The 12,369-nt window shown below is 61.8% G+C and overlaps 1 protein-coding gene across 2 annotated transcripts; it reads right to left on the bottom strand.

Moving 5' to 3' along the window:
- Positions 1–134: 134 nt before the first annotated feature.
- Positions 135–10,874, bottom strand: LOC110472637 (glycine receptor alpha 4). 2 transcript variants are annotated; one of them, XM_021534491.2, is made up of 10 exons: positions 10,744–10,874; positions 8,169–8,302; positions 7,790–7,857; positions 6,935–7,158; positions 6,723–6,805; positions 6,394–6,534; positions 6,096–6,310; positions 5,729–5,878; positions 4,772–4,876; positions 135–2,407 (listed from the first exon to the last, which is right to left on the bottom strand). In XM_021534491.2, exons 1-10 carry the CDS (start codon positions 10,824–10,826, stop codon positions 2,120–2,122), a joined length of 1,491 nt encoding a protein of 496 aa, XP_021390166.1. In that variant the 5' UTR covers positions 10,827–10,874; the 3' UTR covers positions 135–2,119. The 2 variants fall into 2 exon arrangements, with proteins under 2 accessions (XP_021390166.1, XP_021390168.1); XM_021534493.2 differs by lacking the exon at positions 4,772–4,876.
- Positions 10,875–12,369: the final 1,495 nt, after the last annotated feature.

Raw genomic sequence — 12,369 nt, 5'->3', positions numbered from 1 at the left:
CAGTAATGATCTCTACATAGGTATAGTGGTGGGTCAGGGCTCCTGCCCCCACAGGGCAGTCTTTGTCCCCTCCCCATGCTGTGAGTGGGAGCTGGCTGCAATGTTCTTGGCAGAAACAAATCCACAGCACACAGTGCCGAAAATACCAGAAAGCTTTATTTGTGTAGGAAGATCGATGCTGTTTAAAAACCCACCACTGCTGGAGGTTGGTGTGGCTGCCCAGTGCCTGTGGGTGCTGCTCAGACACTGCTACCTCCCTGGCTGGCACTGCCTCGGGTGCTGGGGGAGCTGAGGGTGCCTCCAAATGGAGCCTCCCCAAAAGCAAGTCTGACCTGGACACACGGTGGGGCCCCATGGGGAGCCCCACGGCAGGGGAGGCATGCACAGTGCTGGCAATGGGATGGAGCTGGCTCAGCCTGTCCTTGTGGGTCCCTCAGTCCCCTCATGGGGTGGCCTGGGGCCAGTTCTCTGCTTGCCCCATCTGTGAAATGGGTGCATGTGGCTGAGCACTCTGTGGGGCTCAGGTGGCTCAGAGGACGATGCTGCCAGTCAGTCCCACGAGGAGGAGGGTGATGAGTGGTGCCTGAGGAGCCAGGCCAGAGATCACAGCAGGGGTGTCTGCCTGGCTCTGGCTTCAGAAGGCAGTGCTGGCCTCCTGCCCATGTCCCTCTGCCGTGGCAGGTGGGTCACTGGAGCACTTGCTGTGACAATGGGGGCACCACAGGCTTCAAGGAAAGGGCTGAATCCTATTTCCATCCTGCCCTGCCTGGAAGGCTCTGGGCCCTCTCTGCACCCATGGCCTGCTGGGCTGCAACCTCCTCCAGGCTGACTGTGGGCAGAGGGAAAGGAGAGCATCACCACACTCCTCTCAGAAGGACTTAAGCATCACCTGCTGCTTTTATTTCCTGCAAAGCATGGAGGGTATCCAGGTCTGGAGGGCTGGAAGCCTTGCTGAGCTTGTCCTGTCGGGGTTCCAGTTGCTCTGCACTTCAGTGGAGGAATATTAGGGATGAACCTGTGCAGGGGATGCTGCACCCGGATGCTGGGCTGAGGAATGGGGCAATTTTCACCTCCATCTCTCTTCTGCTCTGTGGTGCTGTGGGAATGCAGCTGTCTGGGGATGCCACCACTCACTACTCCTCCAAAAGGACTGGTCAAGCTTTCCCCACTGCTTTCATCCCAAAAGATCTCCCTTGGAAGAGTGAGTGGAAGTGTGAGTCCTACCCTGCTGATAATGCAGTGCCTTCTCCCCAGTGCCAAGTGACTCCCATCTGCAGCTGCAGTGGCCATCTGGGCCCTTTCAGTAGCACTGAGCTTCCTGCTGCCTGCCTCAGGGCTGGCCTTTCCTTGGAGCAAACAGAGCCTCCTGCCCACTGTCCCTGCCACAGTCCTGCCTGCAGCCCTGGGCATCACGGGCAGTTCTGAGCCCTGCAGGGAGTGCAGCATCCCTGACCTGCCGCTTAGCTATGCACTGGAGCTGGCTGGGGCTGCAGGGGCCCTGTCCACTGCTGGGCAGGGGGCTGTGGGGCTGTAGCCAGCACCCCGTACAGTCCAGGTGCAGGCAAGGGTGCTGCCTGCTCTTACCTGCAACCAAGCTCCAGGCCAGAGGAGAGGACTGCAGCCTAATCCCTGGCTGCTTGGGGCCCACAGCTCAGTGATGCAGGCTGGAGAAACAGCAGCCTAACAGGGTGGGTGTGGAGAGGGGGAGGGTATTTTTCTGGAAGGTGCTGTTTTCTGGCCACTGGCTATGCCAAAGTACCCAGGGCTCTCCTGTGCCCCCGGATACCCAGGGCTTCCCCCAGCAGCACAGCATTCCTGGGGAGTAGCTGTTTCCCTGTGCCCTGACAGCACAGCATCCCGGGGTACCTGGGGGTGACACCATGCAGGAAGCAGGAGGGGTCCCTCTCTGCAGTTGACCATGGGGACCTGTGATTGTTGATCCCCCTACTTTGTGCCACAGAATCCAGTGGGGCACGGGGACTGCCGCATGTCCAGGCTCTGGGGCCTAGCCCAGCTGTGCCACCGCTCCGGGACAGAGGGGAATGTAGTTCTGGCTGAGCTTGTGGCACCTGGGCACACTGTGGGGGTCACACCAAGAGCCAGTCCTACTTTTCCAGCCTCAGGGCACCAAGTGGATGTCCTCTGAGCGCAGCACTTTGTAAACGACCCAGTAGAAGATATTGAAGACCAGGAAGGTGAAGGGGAAGACGGCTCGGGAGACGGTGTCGATGCGCTTGGCGCGGTCCATGTAGCGCCTGCGGAGGCTCTCCCCTTCCCGCAGCAGGGCGGCGGCTGCCGGGGGGCTGTACACGCCGGGGCCCTCCCCAGCCCCCTCCTTTGGCTGCAGGCAGGGGCCCAGCCCGTAGCCTCGCAGGTAGAAGCGGCTCTCGCGGCTGAGCTCTTCCTCCTGGCAAAGGGAAAGGCCGTCAGCCAGGGCACCCGCGGGTGCTGGTGCTGCAGGGCTGAGGCTGCACGTCCCGCGCACCCTGTGGTGCTGGTGAGAGTGCCCGTGCCGGGCTGGGCACTCTCTCAGAGAGCCCGGCCATGCAGGCAGGAGCACGGGGCTGGCAGTGCTGTGCACAGGGTACGGGGTGAGCACCGAGCCCCTGCCTTTCATCCAGCACGTGTTTCAGGGTGCATCCAAAGGCAGCCCGACCCTGGCAGCCTGACACACATCCCCCCAGCTTCCTCCCGGCTCCGCTCTGGGGCTTGGGAAGCCTGGCTCTGGCAGCCAGAGGGATGGGAGCTGAGCTGGTGGGAGGGGGAACACAGGGGTGCAGGATGCGTTTGGTGCAGGGAGCTGAGGTGTGCAGGCACTGCTGTGAGTGTGCTGTGTTATTGTGGGGTGGAGGGGTGACTGTGATGGTGAATAGGAGGGGACAGGCAGCTTGCTGGGGCAGAGCAGGGCAGGGATGCAGGCACCTGGCTACCACCAGGGCTTGCAGGGCACCCCATCCCTCCAAGAACCCAGGCCCTCATTTCTCCCCACGGCTGCTTGGCAGAGATTCCTGGTGCAGCAGAGGAAGGAGGCTGAGAGAGCTGGATTCCTTGCTGGTCTCTCTGCCCTTGCTCACCCTCTCTCTCCCCTTGCTGGCAGAGGCTGCAGAGAGGGCAACGTGCCCATGGAGTTGCATGTTCACAATCAAGGCTGCAAAACTGCCATGAGAGTCTGGCTGCAGCCCACTGCCATTGTTCAGGACACCGACTGGGTGCCTCAGGGGCTGGCCAGCAGTGCCTGCACTCATCCCCATCAACAGCTGTGCACTGTTAGCCACCTGCCTTGTTTTAGCTTTGGAGAGGGTTATGTGTGCAAAGATTTGATGAAGGATGGGCATGTGCAAGCACAGGCTGCACATCTGGCTTTTTGCTGAGCCCCTGGACTCTTTTGGTCTCTGTGGCTCAGCTCCCCTCTGCCTTTGCTGGTGCTGTATCTGGTTGTGGTGTGTCCTTTCTTCCAAAGCCTGCTGCAGGTCAGTGCCTCACTTTGTGTCCGGGTGCTGTTTAGGACCCCAAACAGCATCTCTGGCTGGCACTGCCCTCCAGGACACAGAGGCTGCTTGCTGAGGTCAGCCCCTGCAGGCACTCAGCTGGCACAGGGGCTCTCATGCAGAGTTTGTACCCTAGCATCTTTATTTAACTCAGCAATCCACAGGCTAAGCAAGATTTTACAGTAGGAGGAGCAGCAGATTGCTGAGGTTAGTTCTCATTTGCAGTGCAGTTTTATTTCTCTGCCTCAGGCTGAGAGCCTGCAGCCACTCTGGACGGGGGACCTGGGTGCTCTGTGTGCTCTGGAGACCAGCAGCTACTCCCCCAGCCCGGGGAGCCAGCAGGCCCAGCCTGTTCCTGAGCCTGGATTTGGATGATCTGTGGGAGGGATTTGCCTCAGGCTGTGAAACCTGGGCTTTGCTTTCTCGGGCACAGGAGCTGCGTGTAGCGTGTAGCAGGGCTCTGCTCCCATCTCTGACTGAGCAGCACCCCGAGGTGCTCCTGGCTGCATCCAGTGCCGTGCCAGCAGCACCTCCACCCCAGGGCAGCTGCACTTTGGTCTGTTCTAAGCCAGCAGATGGTCCTTGGGTTGGACAGAGCCTCCCCATCCCTGCCCTGGCTGGGTGGGTGTTATCTCCAGGAGTCATCCGTGACAGGCAGGGTGCCAAGATTCCTCTCCTGGCATCCAAGGGCTGATGATGGTGTAGAGTAGGTGAGGGTGACCAGGTCTGATCTCCTTCCTGGAGCTGTGGTTGACCCCCTGCATCTCCCCAACATCCTGGGAGCTTGCCCTGCCCCACACTTCTCCCTGAGCCTCAAGCTGCAAAGTGCTCGTGTGCCCTGAGCAGCTGCCTGTGCTGGAGTGACTGCAGGCAGCTGGGAGTGCCTGGAACCTGCCTGCAGGGAGGCAGAGCCCTCACCCTGCCAGAGGCGTGGGCATGGCTGGGGAGCTGGGCAGCAGCCCGGGAGCAGCCATGGGTCAGCCTCAGCACCACTCACCCTCAGCAAAGGGGGCTGTGCCGGTGCTGCTTTACAGGAGGGGAACCCCAGGCATGGAGTGGGGGTGTCCACAGGGAAATCTGCTCCATCCCCATCCCTCTGTCAACACTTTTGAGCCCAGGCATCGGCAGCTACATCCTACGGGCACGTGCTCTGTGCGAATCGCTGGCCTGCTTCTTCCACAGGCCCTTTGGAGCCCAGGGCTGGCTCCTGGGGGCTCCTCTGGGGAGGGGAGGGTGAGGCTGGCTGGGGAAGCACGGGGGGCTGCCGGAGGGTCGTGCTTTACCCGGGAGCTGGAGAGCTGCGAGAGCGTCGCGTAGGTGTGCTCGCTGCTGTGCCGGCTGCTCAGCTGCCGCAGGGACTCCAGGCTGGCCGTGCCGCTGCTCAGGCCCTTTTGGCATCCAGCAGTGTGCACCAAACAGAAACAGGACAGCGGGTGACCGAGGGCTCTACCCCGGCCCCGGGGCAGCGGCTCTGGGTGCCAGGATGGGGATGCTGGGGAGATGGGGGCTCTGTGGGGGGGGGAGCAAGCCCCCCAGTGTGCCCTGGCACTGGGATCTGTCTTCAGCACGTGCCAAAGGGATTTGGTTGCACGGGACGCTGTGAGCCTGTGTGTGTGTGTGTGTGTGTTTGTGTGTGTCTGTGTGTGTGTGTGTGTGTCTGTGTGTGTGTACTCATGTTTTCCACAGAGATCTGGTGCCTCACAGATTGTTTATGGTAGGAAAATGAGTGTGGGCCAGCCACATGCCTACCCCAAGGTTCTTGCAGGCCTTGTGTTGATAGGCTGACAGAGGGGAGGACTGTTTCCATGAGTGAGGGATCCTGCCTCTCCAGATCCTGCTGCGCTCCCGTCTGCAGCCCAGACCTGTCCCTGGGTGCCACCAAATCCCTCCCTGACACAGCAGTGAGTCCCTGTCACCGCTAAGGAGCCCAGCTTTGGGGCTGCAGGTAAGGGGAAAGGCTGGTTTCCCCCATCCTCACTGTTTACTTTTCTGCATTTTTACAGGAAGCAGAGCCTGAGGATGTCTCAGCAGAAGGACAGCACCCAAAGCAGAGTCTGAAGCGCCCGTGGGTGCTTAGCACTGTGCTGCAGTGCCTGTGGGTCCCTGGGCTGCCGAGGAGCCATCTGGGGCAATGGAACGCAGCCCTGCCCTGGGGGCTGCTGAGAAGCTGTCCCTGCAGCCCTGGGGTGTCCCCTCGGGGGCTGAGGACGAGCAGATGTCATGAGAGGGGGTGGACTCACCATCCTCTGCCGGCGCTGGCGGCGGCGCAGGCGCATGAACTCCTTGTGCTGGCGGGAGACAAAGTTGACGGCGGCGTACTCCAGCAAGGCGGCGAAGACGAAGAGCAGGCACACGGCCATCCAGATGTCAATGGCCTTCACGTAGGACACCTGCCGGGGTGACAGGGGGCTCAGGGACCCACTGCCCCCCCCCCCCCGAGAGCTTCATCCCGCTGCCAGGAAGCATGGGAGCCCTCTCGGCCTGGGTGCACGGGCCAGAGCAGCCAGTGTTTCCCCTCAGCGTGTGCGGTGCCCCAGCTGATGAGCTCCAAAGCCATTGCCAGGGACAGGCTGCCCCTGGGCACTGCGGGGGCTGCCCAGCACTGACCTTGGGCAGGGAGGCGCGGGAGCCGGCGCTCTGCGTGGTCATGGTGAGCACCGTGGTGATGCCCAGGCCCACCCGGGCTGGCGCCGCATCCATGTTGATCCAGAAGGAGACCCAGGAGAGGATGACAATGAGTAGGCTGGGGATGTACATCTGGATCAGGTAGTAACCCATCTGCCTCTCCAGGTGGAACTTCACCTCGATGCAGGTGAACTTGCCTGCAGGGAAAGACGGCCCCAGTGGGCGAGAGGGACCCCTGGGCCATGGTGAGGGGGTGGCAGCAGGTCCCTGGGGTGCTCACCTGTGTTGTAGTACTTGGTGCAATAGCCCAGGTCCTTCTCATCCCTCAGGATGAACTGTGGGAGTGTCAAGCCCTCTGCCACCTGCACAGCCTCCTGCTCCTCCAGCCACTCGAAGATGAGGTCGTTCATAGTGTAGCCAACTGGAGGGGATGTAGGGAGCCATGGGATGGGGACATGTACCCTATTCAACCCCCCCTGAACAACTGCTTTTTCCTGCTTATGTCCCTCAGAACAAGTGAGCTGCCAGCTTTTGGGATGGCATGGAATGGGAGAAGATGGGATGGGGAGAGGGAAATGAAGCACAGCTTGAACCCCTCGAGGTACTCACAACTCTCCAGCTGCATGGTGCATGTCTGGATGTCCATGGGAAAGTTCTTGAGGTCCATGGGGCAGGACAGGATCAGTGTCAGCCTGGAGGAGGCAGAGGAAAGGAAGGAGTTGTTGGAGCTGAGGCTGTCTGTGGGGAAATTTGCCACAGAGAAGGCAAGAGGAAAGCTTTGCCTCCCCACTCAGGTACTGCACCAGAGGGGAAGGTTCTACCTAATGCTGTAGAGCACATTGCCATTCTTGAAGATGCGCAGGAGCTTGTTGTCGGTGGTGACCTCGTGGAAATTGGCCCCTTTCTCATTGGCAAAGAACAAGTCTGGCTTCCAGATGGAGTCGAGCATGGAGGGGTCGAGGTCGAGGGAGTCGTCGGGGTACTCCCGGTAAGCCAGGCGGGGGTCGTTCCACTGCTGCCGCAGGAACACGTTCACCCGGTAGTCCTGGGACAGAGGCACCCCCTCAGCTGTGAGCAGGAGGAAGTGGAAGGGGCTGCCTCCACTGAGGCTGAGTTGCCCTGCTGCTGCTGTGTGCCTGCCACTAATAATGAATGGAGCAGGGGCAGCTCAGGAGCCTTCCCATGCTGTTGGCAGCCAGGGGAAATTAAAAAGCCAAGGCCACAGCAGCTGAGAGAAGGAGGAGGAGGTGGAAGACCAGTAACTGCTGCCTGCAGCGTTCTGCACATGGCTCTGTGGGCTGTTGATAATATTAAAGCTTTTGCAGAAGCACAGATAGGACATTTTTGCCCTGGGACTTCCTCTGAGCATTCCTCATGCACCCAAGGAGATTCAGGATGGCAGGGGGTTACATCCATCTGCCCCACTGTGACCCTTTGGGGGGCTCTTTCTTCCAGCTCAGGCACAGGGAATGTGACCCACACAGCCAAGCCTGTGTTAGCTGACCCCAGAAAAGCCACGGCCACGTCCTATGGCTTTGCATGTCCCCACCATGGTGCCAGGGGTAGCTCCAGAGAAGGGGTCACAGCAAGCACAGCATGGGCACTGGGACTCACACGCTCCCCGGCACAGCCGCTGCCAGCCCCGAGGCACTGGGAGAGGCTGGCAAAACCCTCACCATGGTGGTCTCGGTGACGGAGCCAAAGCTGTTGATGAAGATGTTGCACGTCACATTGACGGGCGGACCTGGAAAAGAGCGTGAAGCCTGCTCTTGCTGCTGGGACACGTGTGGGCACACACGGGGCACCGGCTCTGACCCGCACATCCCCCATGCTGGGGCACCCCCGGGCTGTGGGGCTGAACCCCAGCACACCCCGCAGGCACCGCAGCCGCCCGCGCTGCCAGGCAAAGCACAGAGCACACCGTGCTGGCAGGAGCAGCCCTGGGGAGGCTCTTGGGACAGGGATGTGGGGCAGGGTCCTGCCCCAAAGCCCCTGGGTTTGGGCAGCCATAAGCATGGATCTGCCAGGTTTGAACCCTCAAATCTTCCCTCTTACCTTTGAAGTTGGGTCGAATGCGGGCATCATACCCTGAGGTCCGTCCCATAAGCTTGTCCAGGAAATCAGAGGGTGACATGGGCTGAGGTGAGCTTCGGGAACCAGCTTTAATCTCCTCCCGCCCTGAGACCAGCCTGGGGGGCAGAGGAGGCAGGTCAGCTGCTCCCTGCTGGCACCAGCGGTCTGCGGGCACATTTTGGCATCCCGTGGGGACCCTCAGCTGCCAGGGCAGGCGGCTGTGCCTGTGCTGCATCCACTCCTGTGCCCGGTCAGCATGGTGGGGGGACCCCTTCCTTCTGCTGGGATCCTGGTGGCTTTTCCCCTCACCTGCAACAGCCTGAGTGTCACATGCCCATTTTGCCTGTCCTTGCTCCACCACATCCCTTGGGATCAGGGGCCAGTGCCTCCTGGCTAAGGGGCTGTGGTGGGGACGGGGCACAACCTGTGCTGGAGGGGAAAGCAGGGAAGCTCCTCCTCAGGTTTCACCTGCAGCTCCAGCCTGAGTTGCTGAGCAGACAATCACCCACTGCCCGTCATGGACTCACGGCTTGGGGGGGCTGGGGGACACAGCGGCCCTGCCTGAGTGACGAGTGTCCGGAGCACAGGCGGGTTCTGACACCCGTCTGCCAGGGGCCAAGGAGATGTGGCAGGAGAGGAGCAGCAAAGCCCACCTCCACACCAGCCATGGTGATGAGCTCTCCCACACGGTGCTCTGAATGACGATGGAGATTTATTTAAACTGACTCTGGAGGGGATATTTTTGTGAATGCATCTTAGCCTGCCAGCTTCTCTCCTCCCGTCAGTCTAAAATGATAATTTCAAGGAACAATGCGAGAGATGTTCACTCACCACATTGCCAGGCATGTGGCTGTGATGGAGAGGAATTAGCCAGAGATCTCTGGACACAAAAGGAGCTTTGAGCATGCTGCTGGTGCTGCGGCATGATGCCTTATAACTCTACCAGGTCTGTGCCCAGGTGAATCTCACTCCTGCTTGGAGCTACAACCCCATCATTACAAGAAGAGAATGATGCTGGGAACCCCATGGTCCTTCTTCCTACGTCTCTTCAAGGGGTTGAAATTCATCCTGGAGGGTTTTATGGGCAGCCTGACCAGCTAGAAATGGCCACAACCAAAATGTTCCAGTAGGAAGGATTTCCTTTAGTTGAAGGGCAGCAGAGAGTACCTGAGATTCATCCTGATCAAGAGCAAAACATTGGGAGAAATTCTCCACCTGAAGCTGCACGAGCAAGGTGTGGCGCCTTAAGAAGGGCTGCAAGAGGCCAGGCTGAGGAGTTAAGTGAGGTTGTGCCTACCACACAGCCGTGAACCATGTCCCCCTCAGCTGGAGAGGATGGTGAGGGTTCTCCCCTGGAGCACATGCCAAGGGCTCCCGGGCTCCCTTGGCAGGTGGCTCCTTGAAGAGGCTCAGATAACTGGCTGAGCCACAATGGATCTGCAGCCCGGGGGTGCTCAGACCTGCGTGGGGGATGCCAAAATGCCCAGAGTGCAGCCACTTCTCGCAGCATCCCTGGCAGGGCCGTGCTGGAACGCAGCCCTTGCCTGCCTGCAGCTCCCCACTTGAGGCACTGCCTGCCCTGGGGCCTCTGCTCCGACCCAGGGCCCTGGAACTCTGCACCTCTGTGGAGCCAGTGGGTGCTAGGGCTGGAAAACGCTGACGTCTGCCTAAAAACGCTGCCCTGAGACAAGCAGCTCCTGCACGTGAAGCAATTCTGTTTTACCCCTCCCTGTCATAAATGTTGCAAATCCCCCCGTGCTGCTCCAGCCGGACTGGCCGAGTGGTGGGAGGTGGACTGGGATCAGGCTCAGCCCAGAAGTCCTGCAGCCCCCAACCCCTCCCTTCCTGAGCCAGTCTCCCCCGCATCCCATCTTGTCCCAGATAACATCCAAGGTGGACAGAGATGGAAAAAGGGACCTGAGAGCTTTAGATTTTCTACCCAAGTGGGCCAAGACTTGTTCCTGCACCCATGGGACCTGGGGCACCCATCCACTGTCCTGACTGATCTGGGGTCTGGGTCAGGGTCTGTCCTGAGCTCTCCTCCCCCCAAACACCGTGATCCAGGAGAGGATCTGGACATCTCAGGGGCTTTGCAGCACCGGAGAAGGAGCTGTCTGAGCTGTCACCTGGCTCAGCTCGCCCTTTCTCCCATGGTGGCGAGACCCTCAGGGGCTGCTGGGGACAGGCAGGGTCTGGCTGTGTGCGGTGGTGGGCTGGAGGGGGAAGGTTGCTGGTTCCCCCGGGGTGCTGGGTCAGGGTCCTAGAGAATGAGGAGCGAGGCCGGATCTGCGGGAGGTCCAGCCAGGGGCTGGGAGCGTTCTGTCCGGGGCATCAGGCCGCGGAGACAGCTCCGGACTGGGGGTCGGGATAAGGGTGCCGGCTCTGAAAGGGGATGCCCGGGTCCCGCAGGAGAGATCTGTCTCCGAGAGGGGTGATAGCCGGGCGCCGGAGGGGACTCGCGGCTCCCGGGGGATGGGGTCCGGGCGCCGGGGAGCGGCTCGGAGAGCAGCGGTCCCGCAGCCCCGCGCAGCACCGAGCACCCGCGCCGTGCGCTCACCTGAGCGGGCCGCGCCGGGGCAGGAGGCAGCCGAGGAGGAGGAGGAGGAGGAAGGCGAGGGCACCGGCCCGGAGCGCGCCCATCCCGCCGCAGCCCGCAGCCCCGCCGCCCCGGGCGCACGGGCATGACCCGGCCGGCGGCGGCGGCGTCCCCGCTCCCGCTCCCGCCGCACCGGGGCCGCTGCCGCCGCCGCTGCCGCCGCCCCCCGCCCGGTCCCGCTCCTCATAGTCCGGGCGCCCGCCGCGGGGTGGGCGCCGGCCGCCTGCGGGCCCCGGGAGCCGGGCGGAGCTTCGCCCGCCGCGGCGGGGAGGAGGCGGGCGCGGCGGTGGGGCGCTCCGGTCCCCGTGCCCGCCCCTCCCCGTCCCCTCGGGGCCCTCTGCCGCCCAGCCCGGGCCGTCCCCCGGGGGTCTCCCGGGCGCGGGGAGGGAGCGACCCCTGCGGGGTCCGGGAGGGTCTCGGGGCGCGCCGGGGTCGGGGCTGGCGGGGTCGAGGGATGCGCCGGGGCTGAGGAATGTGGCAGCGCTGATGGATGTGCAAGGAACGCTCGGAGCACGAGAACCGTACCGGATCGGAGGACGTGCGGGGCTGAGGGATGTGCGGGGATCGAGGGCTGTGCAGGGCTGAGCGATGTCCCCGAGGAACTGCCCGTCGGGCGGGGGAGAGTGGCTGGGGAAAACCGGGCTCCCAAATCCTTCTGCCTGGCCCTGGGGCCGCAGCACGGTCCCTCCTGCTGAGACCCCTGTGCTTGCCTTTCCCAGAGGCTCAGCGGATGGACGAGACCGTCCCGGGTGAGCTCCTTGGAGAACACACGACCGACAGTCATGTCTGCGTGATGCGGGAGCTGCAGCGGCTGCCAGGGACAGGGAAGCCAAGGCAGAGGAAGGGGAGCTGCCTGTTAACCGGAGGCTGGGCTGGGACTCGGGCTGCTCGGCTGCCTTTGCCCCGTCCCCTGAGGCCACCCGCTCAAGCCGCAGAGTCGCCTCTGGTCCGAGGCAATCTGTGATTAATTTGTAAGGAAGTAAATAGTATTTAAAAAAGATAAAAGTGCAGAATAAATGATTCCTGGCAGATATGTCAGTCAGGTTTCTGTGCACTCTGCTGTGGCTGGCTCATCTCATTTATTTGTATTAATTGCAGTCTGGTAATGGCTGGGAGCTGCTCTACAAAGCCATTGCTGCAGGGATCCACAGAAGAGGAACTCACGGGGAAGGAGAGGACGGTGCCCCTGTGCCTGCTCTCCCCAGGGGAAGCGAGGGGCTGCACAGGATTTGGAGAGGTCCCCAGTGGATTTGCCGTGCGAAGGCAGCGTGGCTGAGGCTGGCTGTGTGCGGCTGACCCGGGGTGCTGGCCCAGCCCAGGGCACAGGGGCTGGCACAGCAGGCACCCGGCCCGAGGCGGCGTGCAGGGGTCCTCGTCCCCGCTGATGGGCTCTCCCAGCACCAGGAGCTGGGAGAAATCTCCTCTGATTACCGTTGCCAGTAATGTTTACGGTGCCACGGTGCTGGGAGGCGCAGGGCACAACGTGGAGCCCCGGGGAGCACAGCAAACGCACACTGTGTGACAGCTCCTCTTCCAGACACTGTCCGAGCTGAGTGGACCTGACACTGCCGGGAGGAGGGGAGCCAG

This window comes from Lonchura striata, chromosome 14 (genome assembly GCF_046129695.1).
Source record: "Lonchura striata isolate bLonStr1 chromosome 14, bLonStr1.mat, whole genome shotgun sequence".
NCBI classification, from domain to species: domain Eukaryota; kingdom Metazoa; phylum Chordata; class Aves; order Passeriformes; family Estrildidae; genus Lonchura; species Lonchura striata.
Note: the sequence above shows the minus strand (reverse complement) of the source record. Positions and strands in the feature narration are given on the sequence as shown.

Coding starts and splice junctions, on each gene's coding strand:
- LOC110472637 (XM_021534491.2), bottom strand. CDS start 10,826: ATGGGCGCGCTCCGGGCCGGTGCCCTCGCCTTCCTCCTCCTCCTCCTC. Junction 7,159..7,789: donor CCGTCACCGAGACCACCATG/GTGAGGGTTTTG, acceptor CCTCTGTCCCAG/GACTACCGGGTGAACGTGTT. Junction 2,408..4,771: donor CGCAGCTCTCCAGCTCCCGG/GTAAAGCACGAC, acceptor TCCCTTTGCCAG/GAGGAAGAGCTCAGCCGCGA.